The 17,670-nt window shown below is 42.0% G+C and overlaps 3 protein-coding genes and 1 pseudogene across 3 annotated transcripts in view; 3 read left to right on the top strand and 1 right to left on the bottom strand.

The window, feature by feature from the left end:
- Window positions 1-17,670, top strand: part of LOC142150652 (olfactory receptor-like protein OLF4) — a 118,192-nt gene that overhangs the window by 29,564 nt on the left and 70,958 nt on the right. The gene's annotated exons all lie outside the window — the stretch shown is intronic.
- LOC142150654 (histone H3) lies at window positions 4,574-4,984 on the top strand. Its single transcript, XM_075205848.1, has one exon. It carries the CDS (start codon window positions 4,574-4,576, stop codon window positions 4,982-4,984), a length of 411 nt encoding a protein of 136 aa, XP_075061949.1.
- LOC142151414 (histone H2B 1.1-like) lies at window positions 5,689-6,589 on the top strand (annotated as a pseudogene).
- Window positions 7,053-8,147, bottom strand: LOC142151412 (histone H1-like). The gene has a single exon (XM_075207022.1). It carries the CDS (start codon window positions 8,105-8,107, stop codon window positions 7,376-7,378), a length of 732 nt encoding a protein of 243 aa, XP_075063123.1. The 5' UTR covers window positions 8,108-8,147; the 3' UTR covers window positions 7,053-7,375.

The following is a 17,670-nucleotide window of genomic DNA, read 5'->3' as shown; positions in this document are numbered from 1 at the left end:
CTGTGAAAGAGAAGTAGTGAACTGTGTTTAAACTGCCACTGTATAGAGACTGCATACCCATATATACCTCTGCTTAACATCCAAATGTACTTGTATGCTATGTGTTTACTAAGTTAAAGCAGCTGTGATAAAGTTTAGTCTATATTGTTAGTGATAGTTATCGTTGTTAGGGGTTCGTTTTTTTCACTTGATACTTTTCAATCCTTATCTCCTTGATAAGGATTGAAAAGTAACAGCTATGTATTAAAAAAACTTCTCAGGGACAGCAGTGCCGATAGACTGCTGTCCCTGAGAAGTGACTCACCTGATCATCGCAGTCTTTTCTCAAGTTTAAAGGCTGCGGTGATCTTCTCTTTTTTTTCCTTTTTTGTTAGTGCGCATGCACCGACTAAAAAGTTGGTGCATGCGCACTAGCATCCTGGACGGCAAACTGCAGGGTGATTGACAGGGAGGGATCACATGATCCCTCCACACATGCGCTGTTAGCTCTGCTCTTCAGAGCAGAGCTGGACAGCGCGGAAGTTTACAGATATGTTAATGTACGCCAGCTTCAGATGGCGCCAGCTTCAGATGGCGTACATTAACATGTAAAAAGAGAGAAAAGTTTCTCTAAATAGACTTTCATACATAGCGGTTCTGAGCACTTCCCATACACTGTTATGGGGAGTGCTCAGAAAAACGATAGGAAATGCAAAGCAGCAGGTATCTGAGATATCTGCTGCGATGCTTCAATAATACATAGCAATTTCACGGTAAACACCCGAAAACTGTTGTTTTCGGGTGTTTAACACAAGAAAAATCCTTGCTAAATAGACCCCTTAGTGAGATATTGAAAGACAGTTATTAGAAGGTATAGAGGTACCTCTTAGCTACATCAGACTAGTGAGGAATGTGTAGGTTATATTTTAGATACTAATAAGTATTGTTTCAAATTATTTGTCACCATTTATTTGAACCAAAGCAATCTATTTTTTATATAAAAGTTAGTAAAAAAAAACAACTTAGAGATCCATGCCTAACTAATAAACGTGTCGCTGTGACTTTTAAAGACGGATTTGGAGTGATAATATTTCCTTTGTGTGTGTCTTTGTGAGAGAGAGAGAAAGGGAAACATATAGCTGGAAAGGAAAAATGAGTCAAGAAGCATCTGCTTAACTAACTAAAATAATGTTGCACCCCTGGGCACTATGAGCCATGTCCCAGTTTAACCACTTTTCTAGCACAACACGGACGACCACCAAGGGCAGCAAGTAAAAAAAAAAGTCTCAGCCAGCGATCTGTGTAACCTCTCTGGGTGTTTCCTGTCGGCTGGGTATCCATGTGTTATAGTAGCTCCTTCAGAGGAAGTGATGGACTGCCTAGTGGTGCATAGAGGACCCACCTGGCAATATTTAAGAACTGTCAAAACATTACATGCGATGAGCGCCTTGTACTGGATCAGAGGCGATGCCAAGCAAGTTTAACCTTTATTTTCAATGTCCAGCACCCTGCTCTTCCCTCATGAATCACTTAGCAAAAACAGTTGGATGAAAAAACAAATAGGTTTTTATTCTAAATAAAATGCTTTCACTCTTTAACAAACAGTGTCAGGGGGTTGAAAGCACCTAAGCCAACTAAATAACTCACCCTATAGGGGCAATATCCACAAAGTCACTTAGAGCAATGACCTGACTGCAGAGCAACATGTTCTGCTCCACTGTCAGAGAGGTTGGGACTGAGTCCAATGTCTTCCTACTTTTACATAAAGAACACACAGGAAAACTTTTAAGTACTGTAAATTGCGACGCTTAAAACACATTTGAAACTATGTCACTGAATAAAATATATAACTACTGAAGAGAGAGGATGACAAGTGGGCTGTACCTTTACTTTTCAAGGTGCCTGGCACCCTGCTCTCCGGACATCATATTTTATTATCCTCTTACAGTACATTAAATAAACAGAGACAACCTATTTGAGACCGTCAAATGAGATTGATCATTTAAAACAAATGATTATATCATTATCAATAAGGGATGCTATATGAAAATATGTATGGCGATACCAAGTCACGGGAAGTGTATATTTCCTGTGTATGTGAAGACTTTGTTTCAGAAACTCTCTTTGTAGAATGTTTGGAGCTTAGTACTAAATTGCAGTATGTGATGCGATATTACCACCCTGTGGTAAGTATGTGTATCTACTTCTTATTTCTTAGAAAATTCTTCTTGATTCAATTCTAATGTAATTATGACTGAAACATAAAAATGTTGCTTATTGTAACTAATTTCATTTGTGATCCTGCCATCTCGCTTATTAGATTTAAAACAAAGTACTAAATACAAATTCTTGGATCACATCAAGCTAACTGATTATGGCTTGTGTAAGGAGGGCCTAGGGCCAGGAGACACAACTAGCACTTTCTGTGATCACCAACTTACATTTCTCCTGAAATCCTCAGAGGAGAAGAGTATGGAATATGCTGGAGAAAACGTAGGTTGTTCCTCCCTTCAAGCTTCAGATCACAGATGATTATGGGTTTGAGAACTTTGACACTCAGTTTACCAGTGAGCCAGTGCAGCTTACGCCAGATGATGTGGATGTAATAAAACAAAGAGCCTGATCGATTTGAATATATTAACACATTGTTGCTCTCAACAGAAGAAAGAACTGTAGTGTTTATGGACTAACAATATGATTGATCCAGTAATTGTATCCTGTAACAGTATATGCACGGGAGGCTGGAAAACTGATGCCAGGTTCTTAGTACAGGCCACGCTACAGGATTTGCTGCTGAAAATCTGCTATAAGGGAAATGTCCATAGTGGATCTCTCCCTCAGTAGTATCTGCTCTCTGCATCAACAATGGTTCTCCGGTGCCATGTGTCGCTGTCCTGGAAAATCCACAAAAAGGAGGAAGTGGAGGAACTGTCAGAATCTGGACTGGTGACTTTCTCTACTTGTAAATCTGGATATTACAGAAAGCTGTGTATCTATCGCTGACATATAAAATTTTACCGAAAAACTAAGAAAAGGAATTGCACTGGAAATATAACATTTTTAAATGACTTTTTGGAAATCAACAATGTAATGTGCCTAATTTAGCTTGTAGTGTGTGACATTATGCTGTTAATTTCCTAATGCAGAATTCCACGCAGACTAAACCGCCCAACCATAGATCCCCATAACACATCCCTTAGCCTTAACCGGTGGAATTCAGTTACTCTTGTATTATTCCCCCATCCACGTCCTAGTCAAGCACACGTTTTGTAGACGTTGGAATCTTGATTTGTTTTGTAGCTGCTGGTTACTGGTGGAAGACAAGTCTCCAGTCCGTAGCATATCTGACGGATCAGTGTTACACAGGCAAAGCCGCTACTCAGAGAATTAAGGTTAGGACACCAGAGACGAGTAACAAGGCTGGTTTGCATTTAATGAAATGTGATCACTAACGTGTACGCTCTATTTACATCAATGTCTTATTCTACATTGCAAAATAATCTGCTTCGTGAATATTTGATTGGGGTATAGAATGCGTAAAACTGAGTTTTTTTCATCAGATCCTCTATGTGTCATTATTTGCAGCTTCTGAGAAGTGATTACAGAAAAAAAGTTCCCTTGTTTGCAGTTTAAACCATTTAATAATAATCAGTAAAAAGCACACAAAAAAAAGATCAGTTGTTATGGAATAAAAATCATAAGATTGGTTGAAACTGATGTTCTTCCTAAAACTTAGATTCCTACCCATATCCCGTTGGGCACTGGTTCTCCATCATTACAATTTAAGACCAGATTACGTTTTACCTTCTATTAGAGACATGCTAAACCTTCTTTTCAGACTTTTAACAAGTCACTAAGATAATTAAACAAGAAAGAAGCCAAATGTGGAGGTTTGTGTGTAATTTGTACATACATTCGGTTCTTTGCTGGGTGGATAAGTAGTGAGTGAGCGGTGTGTCAGACCAAACTATACTGCATCAGGGATGGGGCAAAAGATTTGGTCCTGTGTAACTTCATGTACTTGTTTTGTGAAGGATTAATTACGTATATATGCTGAAAGTTTAACAACAAAAAAAGAGGATACAAATACTTAATTTTATACATTTAACTAAAGACATTAAGAATGTTCCTGTGTTGTAATGTGTAAAATGTACTTGCTTTATAAATGAAATGAAGGATGGAATTGTGGTTCTGGAAGGAACTAATATATGGAAAACATTGGTCAGGTAAGTATCTTGTCCTCTGATTTGGACTAGTAATATAACATTATAGCTAATTTAAAAATTGTAAAGCAGTAAATATGTTCTTTTTAGTTGTCTAAATTTAAAGGCATTAAATTGTTTGCACAGAAGATGGTATACTAATACATAAATTAGTTAAGATAATTCATATTCTTTCACATGAAAGACGTTATTGAATAATTAATGAAAAAATAAACACAAATTCTTGGCGGGCTTTTGAAAACTTGCTACGAAAAATCGTAAACCAATCAGGATCATTCTTTAGCTATCCAATCATAGCGCAGGACTAAGCATATATAGATGTGTTTTAACGGATGTTTCTCCAGTTACTAGTACATACGTGTAGTAAAACAATGGCCAGGACCAAGCAGACCGCCCGCAAATCTACTGGAGGGAAAGCTCCCCGCAAGCAGCTGGCAACTAAAGCCGCCCGGAAGAGCGCTCCAGCTACAGGCGGCGTGAAGAAGCCGCATCGCTACCGTCCCGGGACTGTTGCTCTCCGAGAGATCCGCCGCTACCAGAAATCCACTGAGCTGCTGATCCGCAAGCTGCCCTTCCAGCGTCTGGTGCGGGAGATCGCCCAGGACTTCAAGACCGACCTGCGCTTCCAGAGCTCGGCAGTCATGGCCCTGCAAGAGGCCAGCGAGGCTTACCTGGTGGGGCTCTTCGAGGACACCAACCTCTGCGCCATCCACGCCAAGAGGGTGACCATCATGCCCAAGGACATCCAGCTGGCCCGCAGAATCCGCGGGGAGAGGGCATAAGATAATAGTACATCTACATACATAACACAAAGGCTCTTTTCAGAGCCACCAAATCCTTCTAAACGAGCTCTGGCATGATCTGTATGTTACTTTATAAGAGGCTATTACAGCCGCTGTTTACCGGTTTATGTGGTATCTAAATGTCATCGTTTAAAAACAACACGACCCGAATACTGTGCTCCGATCATCCGTTCTTTACAGTTTGTCTATGGTAAGAACACAACACGTGCACCCACTCTAGCTACAGGTTTTTCCTATAACATTGAGTTCTTACAGTGCTAAAAAATGACACGAGCCAAACATTAACTTCCCCGCGGCACAGCTCCTTTCTGTCGGGAAGCTCACAAATCTAGATTGATACATGGTCTCGGTATAGACGTAAAATAATGGCCTGTAAAATTACACAAATAAACTGCAATGGAAACAACCGCGCTGTAATCAGCTATTACAGGAAAAAGTGGGTGGCTCTGAAAAGAGCCTTTGTGTTGTAGGGACGTCGGTTCTGTAGGGTAACTTGCAGATCAAATCACTTGCTCTTCCTCCGTGATTGGTCCATTTCAAGATAACCAATGCCGCTCAGGTTCATGCACAGACCAATCAGAGAGTGAAAGGTGGAATTATGGACGTACTGATCGTCACATGATTCGTCTGTCTAATATTGCTTGATTCCTCATTTGCATTCATTTGCCTATAAATATGGCAGATCTGGGAGCTGTTTAAAACTGTTTATTCTGTAGTGTGTGGAAGGAGTGAATCGATCATGTCTGATCCTGTAAAGTCAGCGCCTGTTGCTAAGAAAGGCTCCAAGAAAGCGGTGACCAAGACCCAAAAAAAAAGATGGGAAGAAGCGTAGGAAGACCAGGAAGGGGAGTTACGCCATCTTCGTGTACAAGGTACTGAAGCAGGTGCACCCCGATACCGGCATCTCCTCTAAGGCTATGGGCATCATCCTTTGTTAATGACATTTTTGAGCGCATCGCTGGGAAATCTTCCCGCCTGGCTCATTATAACAAGCGCTCTACCGCCACCTCCCGGGAGATCCAGACCGCCGTACGCCTGCTGCTGCCAGGAGAGCTGGCCAAGCATGCCGTGTCCGAGGGCACTAAGGCCGTCACCAAGTGCACCAGCGCCAAGTTATCCCTTCTCCGCCCGAAATGAACACAAAGGCTCTTCTAAGAGCCACCCTCTTTCTCTATAATCGGGCTGTAATTATTGTGGTTTATGCTGTGACTGTACTAGGCTGCTGACAAGTGATTTCAGACTATTATCTGGCTTTTCATCCGGACTTCATTTAACAATCCTGAATGGTTTATTCGGACTTTTAATGATGCGAATATTTAAGGTGTACACGTTGATCTATATGGTGCACTTAAAGAAACGTAAATATAAATGTGGTAATAACCCTTGTCCATTAACATTTATTATACAACATTTCAAAGAATTTGTATTTCTTGTGTTCATTTTTAATTTATAAACGCGCTTTGAATTCTTGGCTCTTTCTTAGAAAACATCAGAAACTGGAAGTTGGCAACCACACTAATCTGACCCAAGAGCGACCTCATGTGGTCACTGAGGGAAACTCTCCTCTAGTTGTCCCGATATCTGTTTAATTCTCCACTTCTGGTAAAGGAATTTTACTGATACATTCAACTGTAACAAATAGAGTATCAAAGTGAATATTTATTGTGCATTATATTTTTGCTACATTTCTATGAGTAAAAGAGTGAATAAACCGTATTCCCCAAGAGACATAAGTATTATCGGCAATGCTATTTATCCTTTGTGCCAAAGTTGTTCACAATGTGTGCCAGGAAAGATGGTTATCGGCAGGTGTAATGCAAGGGGTTAAAGTTTGCATATTCTCCATTATGACAGTGGGTATACCGGATAGAATCAATTAAAAGACTGCTGGCGTCGCGAGAACCCTGCGTACCTGAGAGTTCCAATAAGGTTAAGACTGCCGAGAATGTCAGTGACCCTTGAAGAACCTATCTGCAATCAGAACAATCATGTTATACACTGCAGTGTAACCACCAGCGTTTGCAATATACAATGATAATCAGGAGGTGTTGCAGGAGAAACGGTGATTTTTCTATGTAGTCAACATACATTTGTCTAGATGTAATAACCAGCGCATGAGTTTGCAGTCTTACTGTAATATTGTTATGAAGTCACATTTGCCTCTTCACAGCAATACCCAAGGTTATGTCAGCAAATGTGGTCGAGTGTAAGGCCTGGAGACCGCATATGGTTACCTAATACATACCCCACACTCCCGTGTTTCCTCCTTATAGATCATATCGTGTGCATACAGCTCTGTCGTGAGAGGGTGGGTGGCTCTGAAAAGAGCCTTTGGGGGGAGTTAAGAAAGATCAGGCTGCGGCTCTTCCATCACTTCTTTGCCGCAGCTTTCTTAGCCGGACTCTTGGTAGCTTTGGGCTTAGCCGCCTTTTTAGCCGGGCTCTTGGTAGCTTTAGGCTTAGCCGCCTTCTTAGCCGGGCTCTTGGCAGCTTTAGGTTTAGCCGCTTTCTTAGCCGGGCTCTTAGTAGCTTTGGGCTTAGCTGCTTTCTTGGCAGCTTTTGGCTTAGCCGCCTTCTTAGCCGGGCTCTTGGCAGCCTTCTTCGGGCTTTTTGCGGCAGCCGCCGTTGGCTTCTTCACCTTCTTCGGGCTCTTGGCCGCACTCGGAGCTTTCTTGGGCTTCTTAGGGGATTTGGCCACTTTCTTTGCCGCCAGCTTCTTGGGCTGCACAGACTTCTTGGCCGCCTTCTCTTTGCTCTCCAGCTGCTTCTTATTCAGCTTGAAGGAGCCGGAAGCGCCGCTGCCTTTCACCTGGATGAGGGTTTCCTGGCTCACCAAACCTTTCACAGCCAGTTTGACGCGGGTGTTATTCTTCTCCACATCGTAACCTCCGGCAGCCAGAGCCTTCTTCAGGGCGGTATAAGAAACCCCGCTGCGCTCTTTGGAGGCGGACACGGCTTTCAGGATCAGCTCGGACACTTTAGGACCAGAGGGTTTGGGGCTCTTCTTGGCTCCTCCTGCGGCTTTCTTCGGCTGTCTCTTCTTCTTGCCGGCGCCCTCTGATAGAGGAACAGACTCAGCGGCGACTGGTGCGGTTTCTGCCATCTTCACTACAAGTACACAAATAGAAAAGTACTATCCATAGAGGGCGGCAGAAGTCTCTTATATACACTGCCGGCTGCGCTGTGATTGGCTGGTGTGCACATTCCGCTCTGTGTTTCTATTGGTGGATACGCAGACACGTAAACCCTTCCCTGTCTGAGTGTAAGGGGAGCTTTCCTCGTACGTTGTGTTTCTGTGACCGAGGAAAAGAGACTTTTATACGATATAAGAAGACGAGCGAGCTGGTTCTCTGCACCACAACCGTCCTCCAAGGTCTCTCCTAACCCTTTATGGCCATTGCTGGACTAGTTGTTAATAAGGAAGCCAGGAATCCCCGCTGGAAGCTCACCCATACCCCGTCGGATCTGCCCGGCATGTGACACATCTCCCCGTTTCTACAAGGCTAAAATGGCCCATCGGGGCTCTTCTCTCTCCACCTGGCACTTGTCATAAAGAAGATGCTCTTTGTCACAATCCGTACATAGCAGGCTGCATATTGAACGACATAAAGAGGATCAGGACTCTTGTACACCCGGGTGGTTAGCACAGGCAGGTTGTCTCTGCTCCCAATCCAAACAACTTTATGGCACTCTTGTCTAGGAACTAAATTGCCATCTTTATTGTGAAGAGAGGCTGGTGTGGCAAGAGCAGGGTGCTGGGCACATTGAAAAACAAAGGCAACTTGACATCCTCTTTTGCCAACACTTGTAGTTCTATATTTTTATATGAGAGTAGGGTCAGGAAAGGTTGTCCCTCCTGGGGACCCTCTCTCGTCAGTAATAAAGTACCATAAATCTTGCCATATGGAGTACAAAGGGGTTGCAGTATCACAGTGTTATATCTTCAGTTCTAAAGCAGCATGGTCACTTACTATTGTATTTAGTCTTGGTTTGTAGCACATTACACGGGTACAGTGACGTATTGCTTATAGTATGAACTGCAGTATTTTGGACACTAACGGCCAGGTTCCAGGAGCCAAAAATCCCAGGCTGCAGGTTAGCATTTCTAGAAAGAAAAAAACAATAATGGGTTAATTTTATGATTATCTTGGATTTAGAGACATTTTCTTAGATTATATTGAATTGTGTGACAATTGGTGGCTCCATTGTTTAATCTTTCACTACTACAGACTTCAGGGAGCCCTTGGGCACGTGAGGGCACAACAAACTTACTGGTACTCTCCGCAAGATAGTGCCCTCCAACCCTCATACTGGGACAAATGTCTCCACTTGTTCCCATCCCCTTCTGGACCAAGAGACCCAGAAGAGGGGCTTGAAGGGTGATGCAAGGTACATATTGGGTATCCATATGCTTTTCAAGCTTGCAGGAGGTTATAACTCCTAATGGACTGTCAGACATCACCTGGGAAGTCTTTAGTGTTAGCCGTTCTCAAACGTTAGAGTGCAAAATTATCCTCATTAGAAAACTTCTAGAGGCGTTTTTGACTTCCCTGCCTCTACTTACCATTGTCTACTTACCATTGTCTTGTCACTTTTAAACTCATGGTCATGTAGACTGGTAGGCATTCATGCCTAACTCGGAGACTCTTCCCCACACTTTTCTGTGATGAGAGCAGATTATTGGTATTGATCCATAAGGAGTAAATCTCCGGGAATCTCCTCTCATCATTATTAATGCTGCTGCTCAGATTATAACATTTTACCATGGGTCGTAATCAAAGCAATTTTGTATAGTGTTATGAAATGTTCACTGTAAAGGAGCCTAAACGCCTATTAAAGTAAATGAGAAAATGTACACTGATAAAACACCTGGGTACCTTGTATTCCTGGGACTGGAAGAATGGGTAGTTATTTACCCGTTTGTAGGTAGAAAATCCATCAAGGGTTTAAATGCCCAAGCAGCTTGCACTTAAAGACTTTTACTGATATTATCCTCTTTCTGAATGTCAAATGCATAGCTTACTGGTTCTTGGCAGTGTTCCCAGAATTTACGGAGACAATACAGGAGGTCTCAGGCTTCATTCAACATTATTTTATGTGTGTATGTGTATATATATATATATACACACAAAAACAGACATAGATCCTCTGCACTCTCCATCATCATCTACTTATTTAGTGCCACTAATTCTGCAGTGCTGTACAGAGAATTTATTTACATCAGTCCCTGCCCCATTTCAGCTTACAGTCTAAATTTCCTAACACACACACAGACACAGTCTAGGGTCAATTTGATAGCAGCCAATTGACCTACTAATATATTTTTGGAGTGTGGGAGGAAACCAGAGCACCCGGAGGAAACCCACGCAAAAACGGGGAGAATATACAAACTCCACACAGATAATTTCCTGGTTGGAAATTGAACTCATGATTCCAGTGCTGTGAGGCAGAAGTGCTAACCACTTTGCCAACCGTGCTGCCCGATATAGATTGTATAGATTGTCTATACAATGTGGGCAACCCCCTCTTGCACCGCAGTCTGTACATCGAGAGTGCAGAGGATCTACGTCTTTTTTTGTTTATACAATGTAAGTTCCATCACTCTTGCACCCCATTCTTTACATTAATTAATTCCAACTTGTGTCAGATGAGTCCCAGGTCTCCCATGGCTGCTAGTGCTTGGTAAAGACTCACCTTTAAAAGCTGTGTGCAGGTAAGCCTAAGGCCCAGATAAAATAGCATAGCATATGATCATGTTAGGACTGACCAGAATGGGAAGACTTTGGCGTGAGTTGATCAGCTTAACATATATTGCAATATGTGGAACTAACATTCCCTGTTTTTAATATAGAAAAGCTTTTAGCACAGCATTAATTATGTGTTTGGAGAGTGCAGAGTATCCCTGTTCTTTGTCTATATATATATATATATATATATATATATATATATACAAGTAAACCCGTGCACAGTGTCGGACTGGCCCACAGGACTACTGGAAAAATTACCGGTAGGCCCCTCTGCTTTACGGCCACACCCCCTTCTAGAAGTGGGCGGATCCCATTCAGCTCACATGTTCTGTATCCCTGCTGCCCTCCCCGGCGTCCCTGCTGCTGTGTGTACAGAGTTCATCTCGTCTGCTTGTTATAAACCTTTGTAATCATTCTCACTGCCGGCCTGGTGTGGAGAGTTCCCCAATCACCATCCTGATATCACCCGTGTTACACGCAGTACGTGTGCCCAGATCCTGCCAGCGTGTTAGACAGAGGAGCGTGTGCCTGCTGGGAGACCAGGTCCAGGGATTCTTGTCAGATATTTCCAGATAAGGTTTAACCACAGGGAACAGTTCCCCCTACGCACATCAGACTTCTTGTCAGTTAAGTGTGTTACACACAAACTGTCTGAGCGTGAGCGGAATAATAAAGGGAATACTCGTAGAATATTTAACTTAAACCAGGAATTAATGAATGGCTGCTGAACATACGTATTCTGTCATCCAGCCGGCAGCCACGTTCTGGATCAAAGGGAGGGGGGGGGTCAGCTCACCTGGTGATCGGCGTCCCTGCTGCTACAGATGACTGGCTGCAGTCATCTTTCAAATGCGATCGCAGCTGCGATCATGTGACCTGCCCTCTCCTCCTCCTGTCAGCTGACTGTCTTATGCTCCCGCCGCCGCTGAAGGACTAAAGAGCAGAGGCTGCATCAATCAAAATATGGGTAAGTAGATTTTCTTATTTTTATTTAATATTATTGGATATGTCTTTTAATTTCCTCCAAATTCCAGGACTTTTACTTGACACAGAATTATCTTATATCCTCCATCTGTTCTCTAGCTACTGGGTAAGCAGAGGCTTACTGCAGAGAATATAGATATAGATATATATATATATATATATATATATATATTAGTGTGTGCGCGAATTGAGAGAGCACTATTCCATGGCATATGTGAATTGGGGGGCACTATTGAGGGTATAATTTGAATTGGGGACACTATTGTGGGCATAATATGAATTGGGGACAGTATTACGTGGCATATGTGAATTCCGGGTCTACTGTGTGGCATAACATTGTTTGGGGCACTACTGTGTGGAGTAACATTGTTTGGGGCACTACTGTGTGGCATAATATTGTTTTGGGGGCACTACTATGTGGCATAGGGGGGCTGCCTATCTATACTAAACTATAGTGAGGGGGGGGCTGCCTATGCTAAACTATAATTAGAGGGGGCTGCCTTTGCTAAACTATAGGGAGGGGGACTGTACAGAGAACACTATAGGGAGGGGGTGATGGGACCTTTAATTTAATGCTGGGGTGGTTTGGGTCTATAATTGCATGTAGGGCTGAGTGTGGGGAGGAGGGCTATCTATTAAATGTGAATATTAATATTTAATGTGGGAAATGGATGTATTAAACGTAAATGCTATTAATTTCTTGCTGGGGCTGTTTGGAGGGAGGGTAATAGGTTTATTTATTAAATGGGAATAGTATTAATTTAATGTTGGGGTCGGTTGGAGGGAAATAGATCTATTTATCAAATGTGAGTACTATTACTTTAATGTTGGGGCTGGAGAGAGGCCTATTTATTAAATGTGGGTGCTGTTGATTTAATAGCGGGGATGGTTGGTGTTTTCTAAATGTATCCATTATTTTTTCCAAATAGGACCCTCAACATTCCAGGATCCAGACAAGCCGCAACTAAAGAAACCAGAAGCCACAGGTGGTAAAAGTGACAACAACAGGTAGGACAGTTTGTCAAATGTTCTGAGTCTAGTGCAAGCTTAGCTAACCTGTGGCACTCCAAGTGTTGTGAAACTACAAGTTCCAGGATACCCTTCCAGCAATAAGCTGCTATATATTGGCAAAGCATGCTGGGGTTTGTAGTTTCACAACACCTGGAGTGCCACAGGTTAGCCAAGCCTAATTTACTGGAACAATCCCAATTTTTGGTGACTGTTCTACCCAATCTAAGGGGCAGGTCAAGACTGTGTACTCTATATACACACTGCATTCTTTATATACTACACTATGGTACTAGCTGTCCTTCGTGAGCTGACCACTCCCCCTCTAGTGTCTGGTCCCGCCTCTATGATGGCCGGCCACACCCCCACTGGTGGGCCCCTAGCGTTGCAGTCCCTCGGTGGGCCCTTCATGCGCCAGTCCGACACTGCCCGTGCATGATACTCATGCATTCTAGTCAAATCAAGCTACTTAAGGTGTTAAAAAAGGTTCTTGTCATGCATTTGGGCCATAGCCCAGGCCTCATCAGGGGAAGAGCGTTACTTCCCGACGTAAGCGCCCTTTTTTAACGTGGTTTTGTCCACATGTCAGCACCTCATCATTCTTCACCATCACCTCATCATTCATTTTCATTGCCACATCTATCCAGATGTCAATCCAGACACAGGGATCTCTCTCAGCGGTCCTGAGTATCACACTCCTCTCACTCTGTCACCCCCGGCAACCACCAACCACTCCCCACTGTCACCCCCGGCAACCACCAACCACTCCCAACTGTCACTTCTCCTTCAAGAAATATATATATATTTTTTTAAAAATCTTTATAAACACCTTTAACAATTAACAAATTAAATTAACAAATTAAAAACATCTTAGTATACCAAATTTCAGCCCTTTCTGAATTTTTTTTTCCACACACACTAAGAATTTAGTAGGTCATTGTATAACCCCGCCCAGCAGGTGGCGCTGCAGCTTGGTTTTATTTTTTCCACACACACACAGACAGACTAACACACGCCACTAGACATTTATATTATAGATATATAATCTGTATAAAACGGAGCTCTTTTTGACCATGTAATATTTTACCATCTATACTTCTGGAGATCACTATCACCTTAAACTAGTGTATGTAACTGCTATTAGGAATACTTGAGCTAATAAAATATTGCTGCTTCAAGATCCTGTTTTGACACCTACTTACCTGCGGCATGTTAATATAGTGTGTGTGTGTCTTTCCCCATGTTAATATAGTGTGTGTGTGTGGCCCATGTTAAAATTGTGTGTATGTGGGGCCCCATGTTAATAGAGTGTGTGTGGCCCCATGTTAAAATAGTGTGTGTGTGGGGCCCCATGTAAATATAGTGTGCGTGTGGCTATGTTAATAAATGTGTGTGTGTGTGTGTGGCTCCATGTTATTGTAGTATGTCACCATGTTAATATAGTGTGTGTGTGTGTGTGTGCGTGTGTGCGTGTGTGGCCCCATGTTAATATAGTGTGTGTTTGGCCATGTTCATTTAGTGTGCGTGTGTGTGCTTGGCCATGTTCATATATTGTGCGTGTGTGTGTTTGGCCATGTTCATATGGTGTGCCACGTGTCCGCAATATTTTAAATATAGTGTGCGCGCAGTATTTTAATATAATATGTGAGGGAAGGTAGGATGTTTATATAGTGAGGGAGGTAGGCTATTTATTGGTGGAGTGTTGCTGCGGGCTAATTATTTAGGGGGAGGTGAAGGAACCTTTAATTTAATGCTGGGGTGGTTTAGGGCTATCAATTGAAATATGTGGTTGATTTTTGGGAGGAGGGCTATTTATTACATGTTAATATGAATTATTTATTGCTGGGGATGGTTGTGGAAAATGGCTATATTTTTTAAACTTTAATGCTATTTCATTTATTGCTGGGACTGTTTGGAGGGAGGGAAATATAATTTGAGTAAATGGGTATACTGTTAATTTAATGTTGGGGCTGGTTGGAAGGAAATAGTTCTACTTATTAAATGTGAATAATATTATTTGGGGGACTGGAGGGAGGCCTAATTATAAAATGTGAGTGCTATTGTTTTAACACCGGGGCTGGTTGGAGTTTCCTAAATCTCATGTACCCATTTTTTCCAAATAGGGCATCCAATATTCCAGGATCAAGACAATAAGGAACAGAGCTAAAGAAACCAGCTGCTACAAGTTGTGAAAGTGACCCAAGACAGGTAGGAGAAAGCAGGACAGTCTGCCAACTTTCCTGAATCTGGTGGACAGTCCAGAATTTAAGTGACTGTCTAACTTAGTCAGGATTTGGTCTGATTGCAAGGACAGTTGGGAGGTATGTCCCGTTTCACAACATTCTGCTTGTGAAGGCAGAGCTGTGTACTTCTAACAGTAGTGCCTGCGTATTTGTCTAAAATGATAACCATGGGCCCGATTCATCAAGGTACGCAAACGCATCCGTATTTGCGTTGCATACTTTGAGTGACGCAGACACTTACGTGCGACAAATAAGAACCTCAAACTCCAAAAACACACCCACTTGTGGTCTTCTACACTTAAGTGATGGAAATAAGAATCGCAAACTAAAAAAAACACACCAACATGCAGATCTTTAAACAAGGTAGAAGCACAAGCGACGGATCACAAGCAATTGACGTGAAGCTAAGAAATGTATACGTCACGCCCAATGTGGGAGGTCCGAACAGTTTGTTTACACGTAACAAAACACAATGCCTGTGGCTTATTTTCACGGGATAGCTCTTTACTGATTAATCATTGGCAAATAACAATGATGTGGTACGCTGTGAACAATGTTTTAAGTTTGCTATTAATTAGCGTAATACACACTTTTACCTAAAAGACACATTGCTGAAGGCCTTTGTGTGTTTTGGATTTCAAGTCGCCGTATAGTGCGCAAAATGCATGGACATGGCTACATTAAAAGCACATGAATAATGAATCTATAAAAATCTATGTACTATAAATCCATCTGGGTTTTCAGGAAAATGCATAGCATACTCTTCCATAAAGGATACACACACACACGTGTATACAACCTCCACACAGATAAAGGGCTTCTGTCTGGATTAGAACTCATGACTGTCTTTATGGAAAATGGGAGAGCTACCCACTATCACAACCTGATGTTTGAAAAAACAGGAAGAACACCAACAATACAGCATGCGTGCTACACAAGCAACTGACACTTAAATGTACTCTTCATTATTCACACAAATTACTGACAAAATAGGAATTTCACAAGTAGCTCAGTGGTTAGCACTTTGAACTCACAATGTAGCAGGCATGAGTTCTAATACCAAGCAAATGCATAACAATTTTGTGGACTGTAATCATTTGGCTAAGAAGAAACGCAGGAACTTGACACAATGTTTTATTTTTTAATTTTGATTTGTTCTACACGCTCAACCACATTGTAAAATATGCCCTCATATTTATCCTGTATAGTAATAAACTAATTTTTTGGAGGGAACTTTCGAAAAGCCTCAGGGCCCACAGTTCACATGCACATTATTATGTGCATGCTGACATTTACTACTAGGAATGGACTAAGAGGGTGGTGGGGGGAGGTTTGTAGGGGACAGCCTTCTTGGAGTTAAATGCAACATTGCCTGCAAACCTACTTTTATCTGGATACACGGCGTACAGGTTATGTGATGTACTCAGCTTTATCCAAACAGAACGCTCCCCACAGTCCAGTACCATGGAGATTTGCTTCACTTGCACTTCTGTCTTACACCACTGACGCCACTTCTGGGTACAGTTTCGATATTATCTTCAATGTGTGACTGGGTTTGCTCTGATACTTGAACGTAACCTTGGACTATCACTACAATGACACATGATTTGGGGAAATTGTCAACTAGCTAGGGCATTTGACCTTTGGGAATTTATTTTGCACACAGGGCCTACGGATGGCATACCTCTTAGAGGGGTGGTTTGTTGGTGGAAGGCACATGTTCCTTTAAGATGACATGCAAAGAGCAAATCAAAGCCTTTTCTGCTATCGAAATGATGATGGTGTTCTAAACAAACCATCTTATTTAAATGTTACTCTTTTCGGAATGTTATATACTTTCTCTTTTATCCTTACACCCACATGTTGGGTAATTAGATGAATAAAGTCACACACCAATGATTTTTTTTTTTTATCAACTTATATAAATTTAAAATTTTGGAATGATTTACAACTATTTACATAAAAAATAACAATATTTACAATAAAAAACAAAAAGTCAAAAAACATTAGGACAATGAGGCCCAGTAGGCCAATTTAAAGCGCAGATCGCCAATGATTTGGCCCTGGCGATTGTGGAGGGCTTCCAACTCCTCCACAAATTGGCCCATGTGGGCCATGAGTTCACCCGCAGTTGGTGGTGGGGGAGACCACATTTGGGGTTCCTCCTTGGGTGCTGAAAGAAACCAAAAAACAAAAATAAATATACATCCAAACCTAATTTGTCAAACAGACAGGACTTACTAGAGATGTGTACTGTTACATTACTTTAAAATGTTAGGCCTCTACATACAAATGCATTTGGCCGCACAATAGTCATTGATAAGGCTTTGGTGTAGCATTTTCATAGATGTACTACTTTCTGAGAGGGGCGTGAACAGGGTGGTCTTAACAGTATTATAGGCCCCAGGGCGATGCACTACAGTGGGGCACTACCTACACAACCACTCACAGGAAATAAAAATAATTTGGTTTAGATTTGAATTCCAAAAAATAGAATAATATACTGACAAGTTGACCAGGCTATCGGGCCCATCTGTTTGTGTCGCCCCTGCCCTGCGTGCCCATGTGTTAAGATGGCTCTGGCTGTGGTTTTAGTGTTTAAACAAATTAAAATTTGTAGGGCCATTATGTTTTAAACCTGTGACATTTATGTCACCATTTAATCAACATGTGTAACAGCAGGG

This window comes from Mixophyes fleayi, chromosome 4 (assembly GCF_038048845.1).
Source record: "Mixophyes fleayi isolate aMixFle1 chromosome 4, aMixFle1.hap1, whole genome shotgun sequence".
NCBI lineage: Eukaryota > Metazoa > Chordata > Amphibia > Anura > Limnodynastidae > Mixophyes > Mixophyes fleayi.
The sequence above is the reverse complement of the archived record's forward strand: the minus strand, read 5'-3'. Positions and strand labels throughout refer to the sequence as shown.